This window comes from Ahaetulla prasina, chromosome 3, assembly GCF_028640845.1.
Source record: "Ahaetulla prasina isolate Xishuangbanna chromosome 3, ASM2864084v1, whole genome shotgun sequence".
NCBI lineage: Eukaryota > Metazoa > Chordata > Lepidosauria > Squamata > Colubridae > Ahaetulla > Ahaetulla prasina.
The window spans coordinates 224969186-224994240 of record NC_080541.1 but is presented as its reverse complement, the minus strand read 5'-3'; the positions used below and the strand labels follow the sequence as shown (position 1 = coordinate 224994240).

Sequence of the window (25055 nt, the reverse complement as noted above, 5' to 3'; positions counted from 1 at the left end):
TCGGGGAGCAAAAGGAAGATTGGTGGGTACGTGTCGCCTGCATTCCCTCAAAGCTGGTTTAGATTGTGTTTGCACAATACAACTCGTTGTCCCCTTACAGCCGTTCACTTAGTGACTATTCGACATTAGAATGGCACTGAAAAAAAGTGACTTAGAACCGTTTTTCACACTTATGACCACGCAGTCTCCATGGTCACATGATGAGCTAAGGGGGAGGGATTTGCCTAAAGCCATCCAGTTGGATTTCATGCCTACAGTGGGACTAGAACTCACAGTCTCCTGTTCATTGGGCCAAAGTCACCCAGCCGGCTTTCGTGCCTAAGGCGGGAATAGAACTCACAGAGTCCTGGTGATTGGCCCAATGTCATGCAACTGTCGTTCATGCCTAATGCGGTACTAGAATTCATAATCTCCTGGTGATTGGTCTAAATTCACCCAGCCGCCTTTCCTGACTAAGGCAGGAGTAGAACTCACCGTCTCCTGGTGATTGGCCCCAAGTCATCCAGCTGCCTTTCATGATTAAGGCAGGACTAGAACTCACCGTCTCCTGGTGATTGGACACTCACCGTGAGCCAGGGTGGCACAGTGGTTAAGAGTGCAGTACCGCAGGCTACCTCTGCTGACTGCAATTTGGCAGTTCAAATCCCACCAGGCTCAAGGTTCCATCTCAGCCTTCCATCCTTCTGAGGTTGGTAATATGAGGACCCCGGATTGTTGGGGACAAAAGCCGACTCTGTAAACCGCTTAGAGAGGGCTGTAAAAGCACTGTGAAGCGGTATATAAGTCTAAGTGCTCTTGCTATCTCCTGGTCATTGGTCCAAAGTCACCCAGCCGCCTTTCCTGACTAACGCAGGACTAGAACTCACCATCTCCTGGTAATTGACCCAAAGTCCCCCAGCTTCCTTTCATGACTAAGGCAGGACTAGAACTCACAGTCTCCTGCTTTCTAGCCTGGTTGTCAGCCTCCACTCCAATCTTCATATCTTTTTGTACTCCTTATATTCAGTTGTTAGATAGCGTGGGATTTTATTTCTAATGTAAATAGCTCTTGGATTCAAGTTAAGTAGAGAGGGCCCTTTAAGAGTGTCGGTCTGACATAATTAAGGGGGGAGGGGAGATTAATGTTTTGAATTCAACAGGAATGTTTGAGCGCGAACTCTAACGGACATTGCATTCCTGATATGATTGACAGCCAGAGACCTGCGGAAGAAGATTACCACGGGACCCCGGGAAGGAGCTGGCATTGGACCAGACCTGATGACCTCTTGGGGAAGAGGAGGGAGAAATAGGGGGGATATAGATTGTTAGCCATATTTTGTCTCAGATTCAACTTTATACTGCTGCAATCAAGATGTACCTAGTAAAAGTACTTTTCTTTATTTTCAAATGAAGTCAAGGTGTATTCTTTCCTAGATATAATCAGAGGCAGCCTGACACTGGTGCTTTAACCGCTATTAGAAGTAACTTTTTTGCAGCAACAAACAACTCCCCCAAAAGGTGACACTTACCTCTGAGTGTGTCTTGATGATGTGGTATTTGACCCCACTTTCTGAGCTAAACTCCTTCTGACACAGAAGACAACGATATTTGCCCACCGAATGGCCTCCCTGTAAACCAAAAACCAGCCAGGTTAAATTTGGTAGAACCAACCTTGAACCAAGGAGGAAATTCCTGACAGCGAGAACAATCCATCACGTGGAACAACTTGCCACCAGAAGCTGTGAATGCTCCAACGCTGCAAGGTTTCAAGAACGGACCGGATTTGTCTGAAATGGTATAGGGCCGTGATGGCGAACCTATGGCACGGGTGCCCAAAGGGGCACGCGGAGCCACGTCGCCTGGCACGCGCAGTGTCACCCGTTCCTCTTCCGGTGTTGTGTCTGCGCCTCCCGAGCCGGGCCCCCTGCCAGAAAGTGACTTGGAAAGTGAGGGGGAAGGGCCATCAGGACTTACCTCAGGAGCACCAGCTTCCCTGGCTCAGCTCCAGGAGCCAGAGGCAGGCCAGGTGGAAGAGATAACAAGGCCTCCGTCCCCTGACTCTTTCCCCCCCCCCAGGCCACGCCTCCAGACCCAGCTGATGGCAATCAGGTCTGGCTGGACCCTAGGTTTCGTAGGCAGGAGAGGCGGGAACAACAGAAGCAGGGGTGGGGCAGGCCTAGGAAGTGCTGAGTCATGGAGCCACATATAAAAGCAGGAAGGGCTGCTATACCCCTTCGTGACAAGCAAATCAACTGCTTAACTAGAGCTGAAGTACTGTTTGACTCATCGGCATCGAGGGAGATAACAGAGACACTTGGCAGACGCTCGCTAGTTTGCTGCCAGAAGCTGATAGTTGCCGGCTAATTAAGTCAAAGCTCGGACTGAGGCAAGGGGGGACAGAACATCCGGGTTTTTGGCGTGCATGCACAGGTGATGATCAGCTGGCCTTTTTGCATGCGGCAGTGCCAGAAACTGGGAGAGCTAGTCTTCTGCTTTCCTGTGTGAGCATGCGTGCCGGCTGGTTGATCGTTGCGTGTGCATGCACATCAGAAACCTGGAAGAGGAACGGGCGATACCGTGCGTGCCATAGGTTCACCATCATGGGCCTATACCATAGGGCAGGAACTGGAAGACTTGCCTGCCGGGGCACATGCGCGCACTGGGAGCCAAAAGGACTTTATCTGGTGCATGCATGCCCCCTGGGCAGCTCTTCTTCCTGGTCACGGCCCTGACGAGCACGCAAAGTGCTCCCTTTTCAGCACTCGGTGCCAAAAAGGCTCGCCATCACTGCTATAGGACTTCCTGGTTAAACAGGGGGTTGGACTAGAAGACCTCCAAGGTCCTTCCAAGGTCTTTCCAACAAGAAAGACACAGACTTCAGAGGATAATTAGAACTGCAGAAAAAATAATTGCTACCAACCTGCCTTCCATTGAGGACCTGTATACTGCACAAGTCAAAAAGAGGGCTGTGAAAATATTTACAGACCCCTCGCATCCTGGACATAAACTGTTTCAACTCCTACCCTCAAAACGACGCTATAGAGCACTGCACACCAGAACAACTAGAAACAAGAACAGTTTTTTCCCGAAGGCCATCACTCTGCTAAACAAATAATTCCCTCAACACTGTCAAACTATTTACTGAATCTGCACTACTATTAATCGTCTCATCGTTCCCATCACCAATCTCTTTCCACTTATGACAGTATGACTGTAACTTTGTTGCTGGTAATCCTTATGATTTATATTGATATATTGACCATCATTTGAGTTGTAAATGTTGTACCTTGATGAACGTATCTTTTCTTTTATGTACACCGAGAGCATATGCACCAAGACAAATTCCTTGTGTGTCCAATCACACTGGCCAATAAAAAATTCTATTCTATTCTATTCTATTCTATTCTATTCTATTCTATTCTAGTCTAGTCTAGTCTAGTCTATTATTTTGTTATCCTTTATGATGACTGGATGGGGTGGCTACTTCAGGCTGCAGGTAAGGTAAAAGGTAAAGGTTCCCCTCGCACATACATGCTAGTCGTTCCCGACTCTAGGGGGCGGTGCTCATCTCAGTTTCAAAGCTGAAGAGCCAGCGCTGTCCGAAGACGTCTCCGTGGTCATGTGGCCGGCATGACTCAACGCCAAAGGAGCACAGAACGCTGTTCCCTTCCCACCAAAGGTGGTCCCTATTTTTCTACTTGCATTTTTTACCTGCTTTCGAACTGCTAGGTTGGCAGAAGCTGGGGCAAGGAATGGGAGCTCACCCTATTATGCGGCCCTAGGGATTCGAACCGCTGAACTGCCGACCTTTTGATCGACAAGCTCAGCGTCTTAGCCACTGAGCCATGTAAATTCTTATGCCTCTACTCATTTGTAAAGAAGGCCTGACTCACAACCACTTGTTCAGTAAGTTGCTAACTTTGGTTACTATGCCCTCCGCAAGGTACAGGTAGTCCCTGACTTACAACCGTTCACTTAGTGACTGTTCAACGTTACGCCGACACTGAAAAAAGCTACTTATGACCGTTTTCCCACACTTACGACCATTGCAGTGTCCCCAAGGTCACATGCTCAAAATTCAGCCACTTGGCAACCGACTCATCTTTATGATGGTTGCAGTGTCCATGTGATCCCCTTTTGTGACCTTCCGACAAGCAAAGTCCTTGGGAAAACCAGATTCACTGAACAACCGAGTGACTCATTTAACAACGGCAGTGATTCACTGTTGCAAGGAAGGTCGTAAAATGGAACAAATGCTTCACTTAGGCAACCAAAAATTCGGGGCTCACTCGTGGTCGCAAGTCGAGGACTACCTGTTCTTACAACCTGGATTTGAATTTCTGATAGCCGCCGCCCACCCCCCTCACATGCTCACCGGATCACATTTTGTGTGCTTGCAAACCGGTCTTGCATTTATAGCAATGTTCAGGGTGCCGCGATTACATTTATAATGGACTTTTGTTGGAAATCGGCATTTTTGGACGTATCGGAGGCCACGAGTCCTCTCAGGTGACTTCCGATGGTCCGGAGCAGGGATGAAATGTAAAATTTGTGGGCGTGGCTTGGTGGGGGTGGGGGTAATGTGACTGGGTGGGTGTGGCCAACTTTTTTTTTTTTTTTTACTTTTAAAAGCATTTTTTCTACAATCTCTTAGGCCGAAGAGGTTGTAAAAAAAATGCTTTTAAAAACCTCTGACGATCAGGCAACTCAGCTGGGATCGCCAGAGGAGTCTTTTAAAAGCATTTGTTTTTACAGCCTCTTCAGCCAAAGAGGTTGTAGAAAAAATGCTTTTAAAAGGTTCTGATGATCCCAGCTGAGCCGGGCGATCATCAGAAGCTTTTTTTTTTTAAACTTTAAAAGCCTTTTTTCGGCCAAAGAAAAAATGCTTTTAAAAGTAAAAAAAAAAAAACTCTGATGATCGCGCGGCTCAAGTGGGCATGGATGTGGGGGAGAGCGATTTTTGCTACCAGATCTCCTAACCACCCACCGCCATCGCTACCGGATCAGGCAATCCGGTCCGAACCGGAAGCATTTCACCCCTGGTTCCGGAGGCCATTCTTAGTGCAGCCTCTGCCAATCGTGTGAGAAGGGGGCGTCTTTTTGAGAAGAGCTGTGGCGTCAGTGAACACTGGCCTCACCCCAAATGTTGTGGCGCGTCACCTTTTGCCCATCCCTGGCCTACTGTTGTGACTCGTCCTCCCTCCTCTTCTCAGCCGGGCCCCTCCCGTCTCCAACCGGGCCTTTTATCAGACTCTGAGTCTGATAATGAAGATGAAAGGCCTGTCATAACTCCAGCCCCCGGCCCTGGCCCCATGCCCGGAGAGGATTAAAGGAGTGAAAAAAGAAGCCCAATAAACCTCACTCATACAGCGTGTGTTCCTTTGGCTCAGCCTTCAGAGCAGGAAGCCAGCCAGGTGGTGGAATTACCCGAGCTTAATCCCTCTGACCCCTCCCTTTCCTAGACGCTGACAGCAGATTCAGCTGAAGACAATTCAGAGTCGGAGGACCCTCGCTTCCGGAGATCTGAGAGGCGACGCCAGCAGAAGGAAGTGTGGGGCAGGCCTGGATAAATGCTGAGTCATGGAGCCACACCCCACAGCCTACATAAAGGACGTTCTTTTGGCATTCCAACCTTGAGTCAAGCAAAGTCTTATCTAGTTTGCTGATATCGGACTCTATCGCTGAAGTCACAACTTGGACTCCTGCCTGCCCTGATAAACCTCGAAGGAATTTGGCAAGCTGCAGAGGCTTCGTTGCCAAGTTTGTTACGGACTTCCTTGACTCGTTGGTCGGAGTGGGGGGTGGGACACGACACCTATAGTCTGCGGAGGGATACGGCAGGCCAACCTCTGCATGCCAACAAAGAAACCAATAGGCAATTCAGTAGGGAGAGATTGACTCTGGAGCTCCATTACCTTGTTACAGTTGGCCAGATGGGCTTTTAAGCCGGACACGCTGCAATAAATGGCTGCACAGCACTGGAAGGGAAAAGAGAGAAGCTGAGTGGGGAACCGCTGTTTGGGATTCAAATGTTCCTCAAATCCCATCCAGGAACGATGGAAACGAGAATCGTTTTCCTGGCCGTAAAACCCAAAGCACTCACGTCATTTGGGCAATTGATGTGTCCTTTTTCTTTGACTTCATTCTTCCAGGCCTCCAGAAGCCGCGGGTTCAACTTGGGAAGCCCAGGCCGAGTGTAGTTTAGCTGCCAACATTCAACGATCACAACCGTCAGAATGCTATTTACAAGCGCGTGGAAAAAACACGGCGAACGTCTCCCGGATTTCTTATCACCAACACCCCCCCCCCAATTCCAGCCAGCCTCTCCAAGAGGTTCAACGTTTTAAGATAAAAGGAGATGAAAGCATTTTGAGATAAAATAAAGGTAACATTTACTGTCGGTTTTTTTTTTTACTGTGGGCACACTGGCACACGTTAAAAATGAAATCCTGCTCTTTCAAAAGTGTACACGTACATAACACCCGTAGAGACATGCTATATACATAAGATAAAGGTAAAAGTTCCCCTCTCACATACATGCTAGTTGTTCCTGACTCTAGGGAGCGGCGCTCATCTCCCTTTCAAAGCCCAAGAGCCAGCACTGTCCGAAGACGTCTCCATGGTCATGTGGCCGGCATGACTCAACGCCAAAGGCGCACGGAACGCTGTTCCCTTCCCACCAAAGGTGGTCCCTATTTTTTCTACTTGCATTTTTACGTGCTTTCGAAACCGCTAGGTTGGCAGAAGCTGGGAGAAGTCACGGGAGCTCACCCCATTACACAGCAGCACTAGGGATTCGAACCGCTGAGCTGCTGACTTTTCAATCGAGAAGCTCAATGTCCTAGCCCCTGAGCCACTGTGTCCCTCTATACATACGTACGTCTATACCTGCACCCTAAAATATATACATACGCATGTATGCAGTGGTGGGATTCAAATAATTTAACAACCGGTTCTCTGCCTTAATGACCGTTTGGGTGGGCGTGGTCATGGTGGGCGTGGCCAGGGGGTGTGTTGTGTCTTGCCTGCTCTCACCGCAGCCGGGGTCTGCTTATCTGCTTCCAAACGCTGAAGAATGTCCTGGCATGCCTCCCGGCCCCAGCCCTGGCTCCATGCCCAGACAGGCTGAAGAAGAGCAAGTATCTCCAGCCCCCAGCTCTGGCTCCATGCCCAGGCAAACGGAGCAACTAGACCCCTCCCCCTCCTCCACAGCATGTGAGCCTGAGGGAGGTCAATTGCCAACAGCTGCAGACTGGAGTGACCCTCACGTCAGAAGACTTGATAGGCGGAGGCAACAGAAGGAAGGGAAGGGCAGGCCTGGATAAGTGCTGAGTCATGGAGCCACACCCCATGGCCTATATAAAGGACCTGCTTTCTGGCAGTCTCTGAGTCAGGCAAAGTCTAAACATATCTTGCTGAAGTCACTTTCTGGTCTCCTGCCTGCCTTGAGAACTTTGCTAGGACTTTGGCAGAGCTGCAGAGGCACGCCTGATTCGGATTTCCCTGACCCGGCCGTCAGCGGAGGAGTGGGACATGACAGGGTGTGACAGGCAGCGCTCGGCCTCCTGCACCCCCCCTTGGGAGCAAAAATGGGCTGCGGTGGGGGGCGCCCCCCCCATGCTCCGTTTTGGACCTAGGAGGCCTCCCTGCACTTATACCTGGGAGCAGTGATGAAATGTAAAATTTGTTACTACCGGTTCTGTGGGTGTAGCTTAGTAGTGGTGGGGTAATGTGACTGGGTGGGCGTGGCCAACTTTTTTTTTTTTTTTACTTTTAAAAGCATTTTTTCTACAACCTCTTCGGCTGGAGAGGTTGTAAAAAATGCTTTTAAAAGGCTCCTCTGACAATCCCAGCTGAGTTGCCTGATCGTCAGAGGCCTTTTTTTTTTTTTTTTACTTTTAAAAGTATTTTTTCGGTCGAAGAAAAAATGCTTTTAAAAGTAAAAAAAAAAACACACCTCTGATGATCACGCGGCTCAGCTGGGCATGGGTGGGCAGGGATTTTTGCTACCGGTTCTGCAAACCACCCGCCGCCATCGCTACCGGATTGGACGATCCAGTCCGAACCGAGAGCATTTCACCGCTGCTTAGGAGCCAAAATGAGGTACGTGGGGATTCCTGGAAGTGGCGGGATGGGGCCAGCCAGCAATTTAACTACCGTATATACTCGAGTATAAGCCGAGTTTTTCAGCACATTTTTTGTGCTGAAAAACGTCCCCTCGGCTTATACTCGGGTCTATACGGCTTATACTCAAGTTTTGTTTTTTTTTAAGCCCCTCGGCTTATACTCGAGTATATACGGCTTATACTCGAGTTGTTGTTTTTCACATTTTACCGGACTGAAGCCCTGCGGTGCAGTGAGAGGGCGGGCGGGGAGCCGCCAGCCTTCTCAGCTGAGGGAGGAGGGTTTCAACCGGTAGGTGCCTCATTTCCCACCCTCGGCTTATACTCGAGTCCCCAGTTTACCCCAGTTTTTGGGGTAAAATTGGGGACCTCGGCTTATACTCGGATCGGCTTATATTCGAGTATATACGGTACTGCTTCGTCTGAACCGGCCGAATTCCACCACTGTATGTATGTATGTATGTATGTATGTATGTATGTATGTACCGCCATTCAGCACCGCAGGGAGACGGAGCCGATACGTTGGTTCCGTCCCAGGCGCCTGATGGACCCGGAGGGGTTCCGGACGGAGCTTGGGCCATTTCCTGAGGGTCTGGCTCACGGCTCGGCTGAGGGAGGAGGGTTTCAACCGTAGGTGCCTCATTTCCACCCTCGGCTTATACTCGGATCGGCTTATACTGAGTCCCCAGTTTACCCCAGTTTTGGGGTAAAATTGGGGACCTCGGCTTATACTCGGATCGGCTTATACTCGAGTTTTTCTTTTTCACATTTTACCGGACTGAAGCCCTGCGGTGCAGTGAGAGGGCGGGCGGGGAGCCGCCAGCCTTCTCAGCTGAGGGAGGAGGGAGAGAGAGAGAGAGAGAGAGAGAGAGAGAGAGAGGGAGGAGGGTTTCAACCGTAGGTGCCTCATTTCCACCCTCGGCTTATACTCGGATCGGCTTATACTCGAGTTTTTTTCTTTTTCACATTTTACCGGACTGAAGCCCTGCGGTGCAGTGAGAGGGCGGGCGGGGAGCCAGCCTTCTCAGCTGAGGGAGGAGGGTTTCAACCGTAGGTGCCTCATTTCCACCCTCGGCTTATACTCGAGTCCCCAGTTTACCCCAGTTTTGGGGTAAAATTGGGGACCTCGGCTTATACTCGGATCGGCTTATATTCGAGTATATACGGCTTATACTCGAGTATATACGGCTTATACTGAGTCCCCAGTTTACCCCAGTTTTGGGGTAAAATTGGGGACCTCGGCTTATACTCGAGTATATACGGCTTATACTCGAGTATATACGGTACTGCTTCGTCTGAACCGGCGAATTCCACCACTGTATGTATGTATGTATGTATGTACCGCCATTCAGCACCGCAGGGAGACGGAGCCGACACGTTGGTTCCGCCCCAGGCGCCTGATGGACCCGGAGGGGTTCCGGACGGAGCTTGGGCCATTTCCTGAGGGTCTGGCTCACGGCTCGGCTGAGGAACTTGTTGCGGCCTGGGAACGGGCGCGGGGCCTTAGACCGTGTCGTGCCTTTGCGGCCTCTGACCCGGCGCAGGTCCCAACTGGCTCCTTGGTTCTCCGAGGAGCTGAGAGGGATGAAGCGCCGGAGAAGACGCCTAGAGAGTTCCTGGAGGTCCAGCCGTTCAGAAGCTGATCGGACACTAGTGAAGTCCTATACTAGGGCTTACCTAGTGGCATTGAGGGAAGCGAGGCGTAGCTACGCCTCCTCCTACACCAGGGGAGCGGGATGACCCATTGCAGGGACGTGCTGAGGAGTTTAACGGTTATCTATACGATAAAATCGTTCAGCTTCGGGATGGTTTGGACCAAGATTGCGGTGATACGGGTGAGACGGCTGAGGGTGGTCTTGGTGACATTTTATGGGATGAGTTTGACCCTGTCGCTCCCGAGGACATGGACAGGTTGTTGGGGAGGCTGAATGCCACCACGTGTTTACTGGACCCGTGCCCCTCCTGGTTGGTGCTGGCCACGCAGGAGGTGACACGAGGCTGGCTCCAGGCGATTACGAGCGCTTCCTTGGTGGAGGGTGTCTTTCCGCCGCCTTGAAAGAGGCGGTGGTGAGGCCCTCCTCAAGAAGCCTTCCTGACCCGCTGTTTTAGGTAATTATCGTCGTCTCCAACCCGCCGCGAAGGTTGTAGAGAGTATGGTGGCATATCAGTTTCCTTGCACCTGGATGAAACTGTCTATCTAGACCTGCTCCAGTCCGGTTTCCGCCCGGTTACAGCATGGAGACGGCTTTGGTCACAGGATGATCTCTGGAGGGCCAGGGATAGGGGTTGTTCCTCTGCCCTGGTCCTATTAGACCTCTCAGCGGCTTTTGATACCATCGACCATGGTATCCTGCTGCGCCGGTTGGAGGGATTGGGAGTGGGACAGAACACCTACAGTCTGCGGAGGGATACGGCAGGCCAACCTCTGCATGCCAACAAAGAAACCAAATTGCAATTCAGTAGGGAGAGATTTACTATGGAGCTCCATTACCTTGTTACAGTTGGCCAGATGGGCTTTTAAGCCGGACACGCTGCAATAAATGGCTGCACAGCACTGGAAGGGAAAAGAGATAAGCTGAGTGAGGAACCGCTGTTTGGGATTCAAATGTTCCTCAAATCCCATCCAGGAACGATGGAAACGAGAATCGTTTTCCTGGCCGTAAAACCCAAAGCACTCACGTCATTTGGGCAATTGATGTGTCCTTTTTCTTTGACTTCATTCTTCCAGGCCTCCAGAAGCCGCGGGTTCAACTTGGGAAGCCCAGGCCGAGTGTAGTTTAGCTGCCAACATTCAACGATCACAACCGTCAGAATGCTATTTACAAGCGCGTGGAAAAAACACGGCGAACGTCTCCCGGATTTCTTATCACCGACCACCACCACCACCCCATTCCAGCCAGCCTCTCCAAGAGGTTCAACGTTTAAGATAAAAGATGAAAGCATTTGAGATAAAATAAGGTAACATTTACCGTCGGTTTTTTTTTACTGTGGGCACACTGGCACACGTTAAAAATGAAATCCTGCTCTTTCAAAAGTGTACACGTACATAACACCCATAGAGACATGCTATATACGTAAGATAAAGGTAAAGGTTCCCCTCGCACATACGTGCTAGTCGTTCCTGACTCTAGGGGGCGGCGCTCATCTCCGTTTCAAAGCCCAAGAGCCAGCGCTGTCCGAAGACGTCTCCGTGGTCACGTGACCGGCATGACTCAACGCCAAAGGCGCACGGAACGCTGTTCCCTTCCCACCAAAGGTGGTCCCTGTTTTTTCTACTCTCATTTTTACGTGCTTTCAAAACCGCTAGGTTGGCAGAAGCTGGGAGAAGTAACGGGAGCTCACCCCATTACACGGCAGCACTAGGGATTCGAACCGCTGAGCTGCCGACCTTTCGATCGAGAAGCTCAACGTCCTAGCCCCTGAGCCACTGTGTCCCTCTATATATACGTACGTCTATACCTGCACCCTAAAATATATACATACGCATGTATGCAGTGGTGGGATTCAAATAATTTAACAACCGGTTCTCTGCCTTAATGACCCTTTGGGTGGGCGTGGTCATGGTGGGCGTGGCCAGGGGGTGTGACAGGCAGCGCTCGGCCTCCTGCACCCCCCCCTTGGGAGCAAAAATGGGCTGCGGTTGGTGGATGATCTCTGGAGGGCCAGGGATAGGGGTTGTTCCTCTGCCCTGGTCCTATTAGACCTCTCAGCGGCTTTTGATACCATCGACCATGGTATCCTGCTGCGCCGGTTGGAGGGATTGGGAGTGGGAGGCACCGTTTACCGGTGGTTCTCCTCCTATCTCTCCGGCCGGTCGCAGTCGGTGGTGGCAGGGGGGCAGGGGTCGGCCCGGGCGCCTCACTTGTGGGGTGCCGCGGGATCGATCCTCGCCCCTTCTGTTCAACATCTACATGAAGCCGCTGGGTGAGATCATCAGTGGGTTCGGTGTGAGGTACCAGCTGTATGCGGATGACACCCAGTTGTACTTTTCCACACCGGACCACCCCAACGAAGCTATTGAAGTGCTGTCCCGGTGTCTGGAGGCCGTACGGGTCTGGATGGGGAGAAACAGGCTCAAGCTCAATCCCTCCAAGACAGAGTGGCTGTGGATGCCGGCATCCCGGTACAGTCAGCTAAATCCGCGGCTGACCATCGGTGGCGAGTCATTGGCCCCAATGGAGAGGGTGCGCAACTTAGGCGTCCTCCTGGATGAACGGCTGTCTCTAGAAGATCATTTGACGGCCGTCTCCAGGAGAGCGTTCTACCAGGTTCGCCTGGTGCGCCAGTTGCGCCCCTTTCTGGACCGGGAGGCCCTATGCACGGTCACTCACGCTCTCGTGACGTCTCGCCTGGATTACTGCAACGCTCTCTACATGGGGCTTCCCTTGAAGGGCATCCGGAGGCTACAGTTAGTCAGAATGCGGCTGCGGGTGATAGATGGAGCCCTCGTGGCTCCCGTGATAACACCCATCCTGCGCAGGCTGCACTGGCTACCTGTGGCCTTCCGGGTGCGCTTCAAGGTTTTGGTGACCACCTTTAAAGCGCTCCATGGCATAGGGCCGGGTTATCTACGGGACCGCCTACTGCGACCAGATACCTCTCACCGACCCGTGCGCTCTCACAGAGAGGGACTCCTCAGGGTGCCGTCAGCTAGGCAGTGTCGTCTGGCGACGCCCAGGGGAAGGGCCTTCTCTGTGGGGGCTCCCGCCCTCTGGAACGAACTCCCCCCAGGACTCCGTCAACTTCCAGATCTTCGAACCTTCCGTCGCGAGCTCAAGACTCATTTATTCATCTGTGCAGGACTGGCTTAGATTTTTAAATTTAGAGGGGTTTTAAATTGATTTTAATATTTATATTTCTATTTTTATTAATTGGTATTATTAATTATTGGCATTAGAATAAGTCTTTTAATGATTATTTTAATTTGTATATTGATGTTTTTATATGCCTGTAAACCGCCCTGAGTCCTTTGGGAGATAGGGCGGTATATAAGTTTAAATAATAAATAAATAAATAAATAAATAAGTATGTATGTATGTATGTATGTATGTATCTATGTATCTATCTATCTATCTATCTATCTATCTATCTATCTATCTATCTATCTATCTATGAATGTATGTTAGAGTACAGGTATAAAAATACATATAAAAATTAATCACTGTCCATCTTAAATACATGGCGGAAAGAGGAAGCTTGAGACTTCACAAGGTTGATATTATATGGAACAAACTCTGGCTGAATCTGAGTGTTCTGCTTCGGGTACCACGGAGCCCCCTCCCAGAAGATAATAAGGAGAACAGGTAGTGAAGGGGATGTGTAGTATCCCAGACAATATTGAGGGCCCTGCTCAAGCATGGCTCACATGCCGTGTCCTGGATAGAAGGAACTGCCAATATTTTCTGCTGTCCTCACCACTCTCTGAGTTCCACCTGTTTTTAATCACATACATTTGCTCAGTTAGAGCTAGTTTGGTCTAATGGTTACGTCACATGGCTAGAAAGTGGGAGATTCTGAATTCAAGTCCCGTTTTAGACACGAAAGCCAATTGGGTGACTTTGGGCCAATCTCCAGGAGACGGTGAGTTCTAATCCTGCATAAGGCACTAGACCTGGCTGGGTGATTCTGACCCAATCACCAGGAGACGGTGAGTTCTAGTCCCACCTTAGGCATGAAAGCCTCTGGGTGACTTTGGCCCAGTCTCTCTCGCTTAGCCTAACCTACCTCGCAAGGTTGTTGTTGTGGGGAAAATAGGAGCAGAAAGAGGTATTAGTTATGTTCACCACCTTGAATTGTTAATAGAAAAATAGGATATAAATAATTAAAAAACAAACAAACAAAGAACAAGGGTTTTTTATAATTTTTATTATAATTTTTAAATGGGGTTTGCCAATTTGAATAAGATTTTTGAAATGTTTTTTAATTCTATTTAATTCTATTTATAATTGCGTTTTATGTTGGCTGTAAACCGCCCTGAGTCCTTCGAGAGAAGGGCGATATAAAAATCAAATAAATAAATAAATAAATGAATGAATGAATGAATGAATGAATGAATGAATGAATGAATAAATAAATAAATAAATAAATAAATAAATAAATAAATAAATAAATAAGAAAGACAGGACAGGCACCTAGCATATTGCTCTGATCTCCAACAGGCTCTGGTGAATAGGAGCAGGGTGGCTAAGATTCAAGATCAGGACCAGAGAGAGCCGAGTTCAAAATCATCCCTATGGAAAAATCACCCATCAGACAGGTGTCTTTGGTCAATATTTCTCTCTCAGCCCACCTGACAGGGTCGTCGTGAGGATAAATGAAGAGAAAACCCATGGAAGCCATTTTGGAGAAAAGGCAGGATGTAAATCTTAACCGATCAATAGAAAGCACGCCACAATCACCCTCAAGCCTTCGACCCCCCACAAAACCCCAAATTCTCTGATTCCCACCCCACCCCCGCCCTCCGCCATCTTTGAGAAACTTCCAGGTACCCCAGTCGCTCACTTGCTTTGTTTCGGGGACCAGATCGTCCTTCATCCGCCGCTTGGTCCAGTCCTTGGTTAGCTCGTCCTCCGCTATTTCCTGCAAGTGGAAGACGGCGACTTGGGCGGAGGTGCGCCGGATGCGGCCGCTGGGGGTCCTCTCGAAATCTTCCACGGGGCTGGGTTCGGGTTTCAGCTCCAGCTGCTCTGGGGGCTGAGGAGAGAAAAGCGGTCTGTGATGAAGGCAGATGCTGGAAGGGAGGAAGAGAAGGGAAAGAGAGGAGGAAGGGAGGAAGGAGGGGAAAGAGGGGGGGAGGAGGAGGAGGAAGGGAGGGAGGAGGAGAGGGAGGGAAGAGGAGAAGGGAAGGAAGGGAAGGACGAAAAGGAGAATGAAGAGGGGAGGGAGGAAGGGAATGGAGATAGAGAGGAAATGGAGACATAGACAAGGAGAAGGAAAAGGAAAAGGGAGAAGGAAGGGGGAGGAAGGGAGGGACGAAGGGAATGGGAAGAGAGAGGGAGGGAGAGAGGGAAGGAATGAAGGAAATGGAGACAGATAAGAAGGCCCCGGCTGTGGTGAGATCGGACGAGACACAACAGGAGTGGGAGTGGGACAGAACACCTACAGTCTGCGGAGGGATACGGCAGGCCAACCTCTGCATGCCAACAAAGAAACCAAATTGCAATTCAGTAGGGAGAGATTTACTATGGAGCTCCATTACCTTGTTACAGTTGGCCAGATGGGCTTTTAAGCCGGACACGCTGCAATAAATGGCTGCACAGCACTGGAAGGAAAAGAGGAATGGATGGAATGGAGACAAGAGAGAGAGAGATGGAGGCAGAGAAGAGAAGGAAATGGAGAATGAAGTGGAAGGATGAGGATGCAGATGGAAAGGAAGGAGAGGTAGGAAGGCAGATGGAGACGGAAAAGGTGAAGGAAAAGAAGAGGGATGGAGGGAGGAAGGAAACAAATTAAGACATGGTGGCAATTAAGGCCTTTTGATTGCTTTTTTTTTAACCTCAGAACTTTCCAAGGAGAAGAAGGAGGCCTTGGTGATGGGCAGGTTGCCCAATCCTAGTGACTTCTAGCTATTGTCTGTGGCCTTCAATCCCCAAACGTCTCCCTTCAAAACTCATCGGTGGGTTTCAGATTTGGAAAACTGCCCTAACATCACCTGGCTGCCTCCGCCTGTCTTTAAAACACCGTTGCAAATGAATAGTTACCTTTGCTTGCAAGTCTCTGGGCAAAGAAAAGAGGAAAGACTGCCAGAGGGAGGGAGGGAGGGAGGGAGAGAGAGAGGGAGGGAGAGAGGAGGGAGAGAGAGGAGAGGGAGGGAGACGGAGGGAGAGAGAGAGGAGGGAGAGAGAGAGGAGGAGGGGAGAGAGAGAGGAGGGAGAGAGAGAGGGGGAGAGAGAGAGAGGGATAGAGGAAGGAAGGGAGGAGGGGAGAGAGAGGAAGAGAGGAAGAGAGGAGGGAGAGAGAGGGAGGGAGAGAGAGAGGGAGAGAGAGGGAGAGAGAGAAGGAGGGAGAGAGAGAGAGAGAGGGAGAGAGAGGAGGGGAGAGAGAGAGAGGAGAGAGAGAGGAGGGGAGAGAGAGGGAGAGAGAGAGGGAGAGAGAGAGGGGGGAGAGAGAGAGGGAGGGAGAGAGAGAGGGAGAGAGAGAGAGGAGGGAGAGAGGAGGGAGAGAGAGGAGGGAGAGAGAGAGAGAGGAGGGAGAGAGAGAGAGAGGAGGGGAGAGAGAGAGAGAGGAGGGAGAGAGAGGAGGGAGAGAGAGGAGGGAGAGAGAGGGAGAGGGAGGGAGAGAGGAAAGGAGAGAGGAAGGGGGAGAGAGAGAGAGAGGAAGAGAGGAAGAGAGGAAGGAAGGGGGGGGGCGAGCTCTACCTACTGATTGCTGCACAGTAACTCAGTATATTTATTATGGCCCAGCAAATGATGGAGAACACACACACACACACACACACACACACACACACACACACACACCCCTTGGAGTTCTATACTAAATTGTACAGTACAGATAGTCCTCGAGTTACAACGATTTGTTTAGTGACCATTCAAAGTTACAGAGGCACTGAAAAAAAGTGACTAGTTTTCACACTTACGACCGCTGGCAGCATACCTGCAGTCGCATGATCAAAATTCACACGCTTGGCCATTGACTCATATTTATGACGGTCGCAGCGGGTCCCGGGGTCCCGGGATCCCCTTTTGCATCCTTGCGACGAGCAGTGTCAATGGGGAAGCCAGATTCCCTTAACAGCCGTGTTACTAACTTAACAAACACAGTGACGCACTTAAGAGATGTGGCAAGAAAGGTCGTACGTTGGGGGGAAAACTCACTTAACAAATGTCTCTCTTAGCAACAGAAATTTTGGCCCCAATAGTGGCTGTAAGTCGAGGACTACCTGTAGAGAACTCCAAGCGAGGCTGTTGATGTGTTTGCACAACGCACAAATAGCCTCAACGGCAAACACATCAACAGCCTCGCTTGCAGTTCTATATTGAATAGAATTAATATTAATTAATTAATTACCGTATATACTCAAGTATAAGCCGAGTTTTTCAGCACGTTTTTTGTGCTGAAAAACGTCCCCTCGGCTTATACTCGAGTTTTTTTTTTTTCTTCTTTTTTTCACATTATACCGGATGGTGCAAACTTGGCGGGCTTTTGCATTAGCGCGGGGAAGCCCTGCCGGTGCAGTGAGAGGGCGGGGCGGGGGAGCCGCCAGCCTTCTCGGCTGAGGGAGGGAGGCTTTCCCTGACCGGTAGCTGCCTCATTTCCCTCCCTCGGCTTATACTCGAGTCCCCAGTTTACCCCAGTTTTTTGGGGTAAAATTGGGGACCTCGGCTTATACTCGGATCGGCTTATATTCGAGTATATACGGTAACTACTATTAATCTTCTCATCGTTCCCATCACCAATCTCTTTCCACTTATGACTGTATGACTATAACTTGTTGCTAGCAATCCTTATGATTTATATTGATATATTGACCATCAATTGTGTTGTAAATGTTGTACCTTGATGAAGGTATCTTTTCTTTTATGTCCACTGAGAGCATCTGCACCAAGACAAATTCCTTGTGTGTCCAATCACACTTGGCCAATAAAATTTCTATTCTATTCTATTCTATTCTATTCTATTCTATTCTATTCTATTCTATTCTATTCTATTCTGTTCTATTCTATTCTAGAATAACAGAGTTGGAAGGGACCTTGGAGGTCTTCTAGTCCAACCCCGCCCCCCCAGGCAGGAAACCCTACACCACTCCAGACAAATATTGCACAATTCAGAATTTTGATTCTGGGATTCTTGCACCCAACGACCGTACGATTCACTTACCGACTAGGATTCCCTTAACCATTATGGCAAGAAAGGTTGTAAAAATCAGTTCACGCAATGTCTCACATCATGACCACGCTGCTTAACAATGAGATTTAAAGCCCCAACCCCCCCCCCATTTGCGGTCGTAAGTCGAGGGCTACCCATAACGCTTTTTAAATACCAGCACAGTGGTCGGTGACAAGGACACCTGGCGGGAGGCTCAGGGGCTCACCGTCGCCGGATGCTCGGAGCGGATGTGGTAGTCATGCCCAGCTTTTGACCTTTCCTTTCCTTTCCTTTCCTTTCCTTTCCTTTCCTTTCCTTTCCTTTCCTTTCCTTTCCTTTCCTTTCCTTTCCTTTTCCTTTCCTTTCCTTTCCTTTCCTTTCCTTTCCTTTCCTTTCCTTTCCTTTCCTTTCCTTTCCTTTCCTTTCCTTTCCTTTCCTTTCCTTTCCTTTCCTTTCCTTTCCTTTCCTTTCCTTTCCTTTCCTTTCCTTTCCTTTCCTTTCCTTTCCTTTCCTTTCCTTTCCTTTCCTTTCCTTTCCTTTCCTTTCCTTTCCTTTCCTTTCCTTTCCTTTCCTTTCCTTTCCTTTCCTTTCCTTTCCTTTCCTTTCCTTTCCTTTCCTTTCCTTTCCTTTCCTTTCCTTTCCTTTCCTTTCCTTTCCTTTCCTTTCCTTTCCTTTCCTTTCCTTTCCTTTCCTTTCCTTTCCTTTCCTTTCCTTTCCTTTCCTTTCCTTTCCTTTCCTTTCCTTTCCTTTCCTTTCCTTTCCTTTCCTTTCCTTTCCTTTCCTTTCCTTTCCTTTCCTTTCCTTTCCTTTCCTTTCCTTTCCTTTCCTTTCCTTTCCTTTCCTTTCCTTTCCTTTCCTTTCCTTTCCTTTCCTTTCCTTTCCTTTCCTTTCCTTTCCTTTCCTTTCCTTTCCTTTCCTTTCCTTTCCTTTCCTTTCCTTTCCTTTCCTTTCCTTTCCTTTCCTTTCCTTTCCTTTCCTGTCCTTTCCTGTCCTGTCCTTTCCTTTCCTTTCCTTTCCTTTCCTTTCCTTTCCTTTCCTTTCCTTTCCTTTCCTTTCCTTTCCTTTCCTTTCCTTTCCTTTCCTTTCCTTTCCTTTCCTTTCCTTTCCTTTCCTTTCCTTTCCTTCCCTTTCCTTTCCTTTCCTTTCCTTTCCTTTCCTTTCCTTTCCTTTCCTTTCCTTTCCTTTCCTTTCCTTTCCTTTCCTTTCCTTTCCTTTCCTTTCCTTTCCTTTCCTTTCCTTTCCTTTCCTTTCCTTTCCTTTCCCTTCCCTTCCCTTTCTTTTCTTCTTTTCTTTTTTCCTTTTCTTTTTTCTAGGCAGGTAATACGACTAGTAGTTAGGTTACTTTTCTCTCTCTCTCTCTCTCTTTTCTGTTTTTTTTTAGGTGGGTGACACGACTAGAAGTTAGGTAGAATAGAAAGAATTTTTTTTCCAGTAAAAGGTGATAGAATTAAAAGTTAGAATAAGTGATAGAAAGAAGAGAAGGGGGAATGTTAGTGCAGGCACTTCTATATAATGAAATAAAGAAAACATGGAATAATTGAATGGTGACAGATTGCAACTTGTTATAATTGTGTATCGTTATTAGAAACACCATGTTTTCCCTAAAAAATAAGACCCTCTCTTATATTTTTTTGAACCCTAAAATAAGCACTTGGCCTTACTGCCGTGCGCTCAAAAGCTCGATTGGGCTTATTATCAGGAGATGTCTTATTTTAGGGGAAACAGGGTATATAAATAAGTTGATTGAATGTAATAACTATGATTGATTTTACCAGTTTTATTTGTATTAGAATGTATGACACTCAGGTGCCACGCTGTTCACCCATTGATTCGATTTGCTTGGAAAAAAAATAATTATTTTTTAAAAAAGAAACAAAAGACGTAAGAACATAAAATAGTGGGTTTTGCTGCAGCTGCAAACCTCACTCCCTACTAGCCCTGAGAATGTTACCCAGTTGGGTAATGAAATGTCTGCAGGAAAACCACCAAGCTCAGAGAGCACCAAGGACCTCACATTATTCCTCCTCCTCCTTCTCTTCCAACCTCACTGTTCTGTCCCCCCTCGCCTCCGTCCGAGCGATGACTTGATTAGCCGGCAACTATCAGCTCTGGCAGCAAACTAGCGAGCGCCTGCCAAGTGTCTCTGTTATCTCCCTCGACGCCGATGAGTCAACAAACAGAACTTCAGCTCTAGTCAAGCAGTTGATTTGCCTGTTACGAAGAGACACAGCAGCTCTCGCCGCCTTTTATATCCTGTGGGGTGTGGCTCCATGACTCAGCACTTCCTAGGCCTGCCCCACCCCTGCTTCTGTTGTTCCCGCCTCTCCTGCCTACGAAACCTAGGGTCCAGCCAGGCCTGATTGCCATCAGCTGGGTCTGGAGACGTGGCCTGGGGGGGGGAAGAGTCAGGGGACGGAGGCCTCGTTATCTCCTCCACCTGGCCTGCCTCTGGCTCCTGGAGCTGAGCCAGGGAAGCCGATGCTCCCGAGGTAAGTCCTGACGGCCCTTCCCCCTCACTTTCCAAGTCACTTTCTGGCAGGAGGCCCGGCTCGGGGGGCGCAGACACAACACTCACTCTCTTCTAGCTCTGATGATATGAACCTAGTTGGGTAATGAAACATCTACAGGGAAACCAAGCTCAGAGAGCATCAAGGACCTTAGAGTCCTCCTCCTCTTCCACTCCACAAACCCCGCTTCCCTCTAGCCCTGAGGATGTTACCTAGCTGGGTAATGAAACATCTGCAAGAAAAATACCAACCTCAGAGAGCACCAAGGATCCCACAACACTTCAGCCCTAGGCTACAAATATTCTCGTCTATTGGTATAGGTGACCTTGTTATAAACATCCTAGCAGACAGCAAAATCAATACCTCATTTGGACATTTGAGTTTCCCCATCTGCTTGAGCATTTTCCTCAGCCTTTCCCGGTCTCCGAGTTCACCGAGAGGGACAGCAGCTTCCACAGGAGCAGTCTTGAAAAAGAAATCGGGGAGGGGTAGGAATTACCCACACATATCAACTGTACAGGTAGTCCTAGACTTTGGAAAAAGTGCAAAGAAGAGCAACTAAAATAACTAAGGGCCTGGAGACAAAAACGCATGAAGAACAGTTGCAGGAACTAGGTATGGTTAGTCTAGACCAGTGGTAGTCAACCTGGTCCCTACCGCCCACTACTTGGGCGTTCCAACTTTCATGGTGGGCGGTAGAGGTTTTGTCCGATACTGAAGCACTTTCCTTTTTTTTTTTTTATTGAAAAAGTTTTACTAAACTTTCCCGCCTGCTTCCCTCCCCTTCCTTCACAAACCCCTCCCACCCACCCCCGACTTCCCAGAACAAACACAAGGTGTAGTTAAAAATAAAACTAACATATGCTATAAATTTTTCCCTCCTAACTCAATTATACTCCTACAATTCTCATCAATTCCTAACCTCCCCCAAAACAATCAAAAATAATACATCCTAATCGTTCAAAGGCAGTCTGATAACTCTCAGTCTGATATCTGTTTTGAATATGGTCAATCCTTTTTTTCCATTCATTTAAATATCTTTCTTGCATATTGTCTTTCAAAAAGGCTGAGATTTTTGCTATCTCAGCCAAATTGGCAACTTTCAATATCCATTCTCCTATTGTAGGTACTTCTTTTTTCTTCCAATACTGTCCTATCAGTAATCTTTCAGCACTTTCCTTTTTTTTTTAATTTAAATGACTTTTAAAATTCATAGCATTATTTAAAAACATTTTCATTAGGTTTTCATAAAATTCCCCGTGACAATTTAAATTTCTGAAAATATACTATTTGTATCGCCCGCGTATAAGTTTAGTTCATGTTACGTAAGTTATTATTTTATTATTATTATTATTTATTATTATTATTATTTATTAAATTTTTATACCGCCCTTCTCCCGAAGGACTTACAGCCATAATAAAAAACAACAGCAATATACACATAAAACCATAATTAAAAAACTTCTTATACAAATGGCCGAATTAAAACATTTAGAATAAAACCCCAAATTATAAAATGTTAAAACATTAAAACTAATTAAAATCCTATTAAAATCCTATGCTAGTCCTGCGCGAACAAACAGATAGGCGGAAAGTCCAAAGGTCCGGCAGTTGCCGAAGTCCAGGGGGAAGTTCGTTCCAAAGGGTGGGAGCCCCCACAGAGAAGGCCCTCCCCCTGGGGGCCTCCAGCCGACATTGCTTGGCGGACGGCACCCTAAGGAGTCCCTCTCTGTGCGAGCGTACAGGTCGGTGGGAGGCATTCGGTAACAGCAGGCGGTCCCGTAAGTACCCTGGCCCTAAGCCATGGAGCGCTTTGAAGGTAGTCACCAACACCTTGAAGTGCACCCGAAAGACCACAGGTAGCCAGTGCAGACTGCACAGGAGAGGTGTTACATGGGAGCAACGTGTGGCTCCCACTATCACCCGCGCAGCCGCTTTCTGAACCAACTGGAGCCACCAGGTACTCTTCAAGGGGAGCCCCATGTAGAGAGCATTGCAATAGTCCAGGCGAGAGGTAAGGAGGGCGTGACTGACCGTGCGTAAGGCATCCCGGTCAAGGAAGGGGCGCAACTGGCGAACCAGGCGAACCTGGTAAAAAGCCCTCCTGGCGACGGTCGTCAAATGATCTTCAAAAGACAACCATCCATCCAGGAGGACGCCCAAGTTGCGCACCCTTTCCACTGGGGCCAATGATTCGCCCCCAACAGTCAGCCGCGGCTGCAGCTGACTGTACCGGGGTGCCGGCATCCACAGCCACTCCGTCTTTGAGGGATTGAGTTTGAGCCTGTTTCTCCCCATCCAGACCCGTACGGCTTCCAAACACCGGGACAGCACTTCAATGGCTTCGTTGGGATGGCCTGGGGTGGAAAAGTACAGCAGCGTATCGTCAGCGTACAGTTGGTACCTCACCCCAAAGCCATTGATGATCTCACCCAGTGGCTTCATATAGATGTTGAACAGGAGAGGCGAGAGAATTGACCCCTGCAGCACCCCACATGTGAGGGGCCTCGCGGTCGATCTCTGCCCTCCTGCCAACACCATCTGCGACTGGTCAGAGAAATAGGAGGAGAACCACCGATAAACGGTGCCTCCCACTCCCAAACTCCCTAACCGGTGCAGCAGGATACCATGGTCGATGGTATCAAAAGCCACTGAGAGATCTAATAGGACCAGGGCAGAGGAACAACCCCTGTCCCTGTCCCTCCAGAGATCATCAACCAACGCGACCAAAGCCGTCTCCGTACTGTACCCGGCTCGGAAGCCAGACTGGAACGGGTCTAGATAGACAGATTCCTCCAGATATTGGGGTAATTGACGTGCCACCACACTCTCAACAACCTTCGCCACAAAGCGAAGGTTGGAGACAGGACGATAATTTCCTAAAACAGCCGGGTCCAGGAAGGGCTTCTTGAGGAAGGGCCTCACCATCGCCTCTTTCAAGGTGGCGGGGAAAACACCCTCCATCAAAGAAGCATTTATAATCCCCTGGAACCAGCCTCGTGTCACCTCCTGTGTGGCCAGCACCAACCAGGAGGGGCAGGGTCCAATAAACATGTGGTGGCATTCAACCGCCCCAACAACCTGTCCATGTCCTCAGGAGTCACAGGGTCAAATCCATCCCAAATAGTCTCAACAAGACGGGTCTCCAGCCCCTCACCTGGATCTACCCACTGTTGATCCACTCCGTCCCGAAGCTGAACAATTTTATCATATAGATAACCACTAAACTCCTCAGCACGGCCCTGTAAGGGGTCATCCCGCACCTCCTGATGGAGGAGGGAGCAGGTCACCCGAAACAGGGCCGCCGGGCGGTTATCTGCCGACGCAATGAGGGAGGAAACGTAAGAACGCTTCGCTTCCCTCAGTGCCACTAGGTAAGTCCTACTATAGGACCTAACTAGTGTCCAGTCAGCCTCGGAACGGCTGGATCTCCAGACACTCTCTAGGTGTCTTCTCCGGCGTTTCATCTCCCTCAGCCCCTCGGAGAACCAGGGGGCTGGTTGAGATCTGCGCCGGGTCAGGGGCCGCAAAGGCACGACACGGTCTAAAGGGCCAGTTGCGGCCCGTTCCCAGGCCGCAACTAATTCCTCAGCCATGCCGTGGGCCAGATCCTCAGGAAGTGGCCCAAGCTCCATCAGGAACCTCTCCGGGTCCATCAGGCGCCTGGGACGGAACCAGCGTGTTGGTCCCGTCTCCCTGAGGTGTTGAGCGGTGGTCCAAAAGTCTAGACGAAGGAGAAAATGATCTGACCATGACAATGGCTCGGTAATTAAATCTCCTAAATCCAGATCATTTAACCACTGTCCAGAGATAAAAATCAGATCCAGTGTGCCTCCCCAATGTGAGTAGGGCCATCAGCTGGGTCTGGAGGCGTGGCCTGGGGGGGAAGAGTCAGGGGACGGAGGCCTCGTTATCTCCTCCACCTGGCCTGCCTCTGGCTCCTGGAGCTGAGCCAGGGAAGCCGGTGCTCCTGAGGTAAGTCCTGACGGCCCTTCCCCCTCACTTTCCAAGTCACTTTCTGGCAGGAGGCCCGGCTCGGGGGGCGCAGACACAACACTCACTCTCTTCTAGCTCTGATGATATGAACCTAGTTGGGTAATGAAACATCTACAGGAAAACCAAGCTCAGAGAGCATCAAGGACCCTAGAGTCCTCCTCCTCTTCCACTCCACAAACCCCGCTTCCCTCTAGCCCTGAGGATGTTACCTAGTTGGGTAATGAAACATCTGCAAGAAAAATACCAACCTCAGAGAGCACCAAGGATCCCACAACACTTCAGCCCTAGGCTACAAATATTCTCGTCTATTGGTATAGGTGACCTTGTTATAAACATCCTAGCAGACAGCAAAATCAATACCTCATTTGGACATTTGAGTTTCCCCATCTGCTTGAGCATTTTCCTCAGCCTTTCCCGGTCTCCGAGTTCACCGAGAGGGACAGCAGCTTCCACAGGAGCAGTCTAGAAAAAGAAATCGGGGAGGGGTAGGAATTACCCACACATATCAACTGTACAGGTAGTCCTAGACTTTGGAAAAAGTGCAAAGAAGAGCAACTAAAATAACTAAGGGCCTGGAGACAAAAACGCATGAAGAACAGTTGCAGGAACTAGGTATGCAGTTGCAGGAACTAGGTATGCAGTT

The 25055-nt window shown here is 49.1% G+C and overlaps 1 protein-coding gene across 1 annotated transcript in view; it reads right to left on the bottom strand.

Annotated features, from left to right (window-relative positions):
- ZNF512B (zinc finger protein 512B) overlaps nt 1-25055 on the bottom strand; it is an 88829-nt gene that overhangs the window by 8550 nt on the left and 55224 nt on the right. The window contains exons 11-17 of the mRNA XM_058176717.1: nt 24673-24874; nt 20780-20865; nt 18136-18189; nt 14604-14795; nt 10782-10883; nt 10594-10656; nt 1509-1607 (exon numbers count right to left, since the gene is read on the bottom strand). Of these exons, the coding sequence (XP_058032700.1) occupies nt 1509-1607; nt 10594-10656; nt 10782-10883; nt 14604-14795; nt 18136-18189; nt 20780-20865; nt 24673-24874 (798 nt within the window). The remainder of the gene's footprint in view (nt 1-1508; nt 1608-10593; nt 10657-10781; nt 10884-14603; nt 14796-18135; nt 18190-20779; nt 20866-24672; nt 24875-25055) is intronic.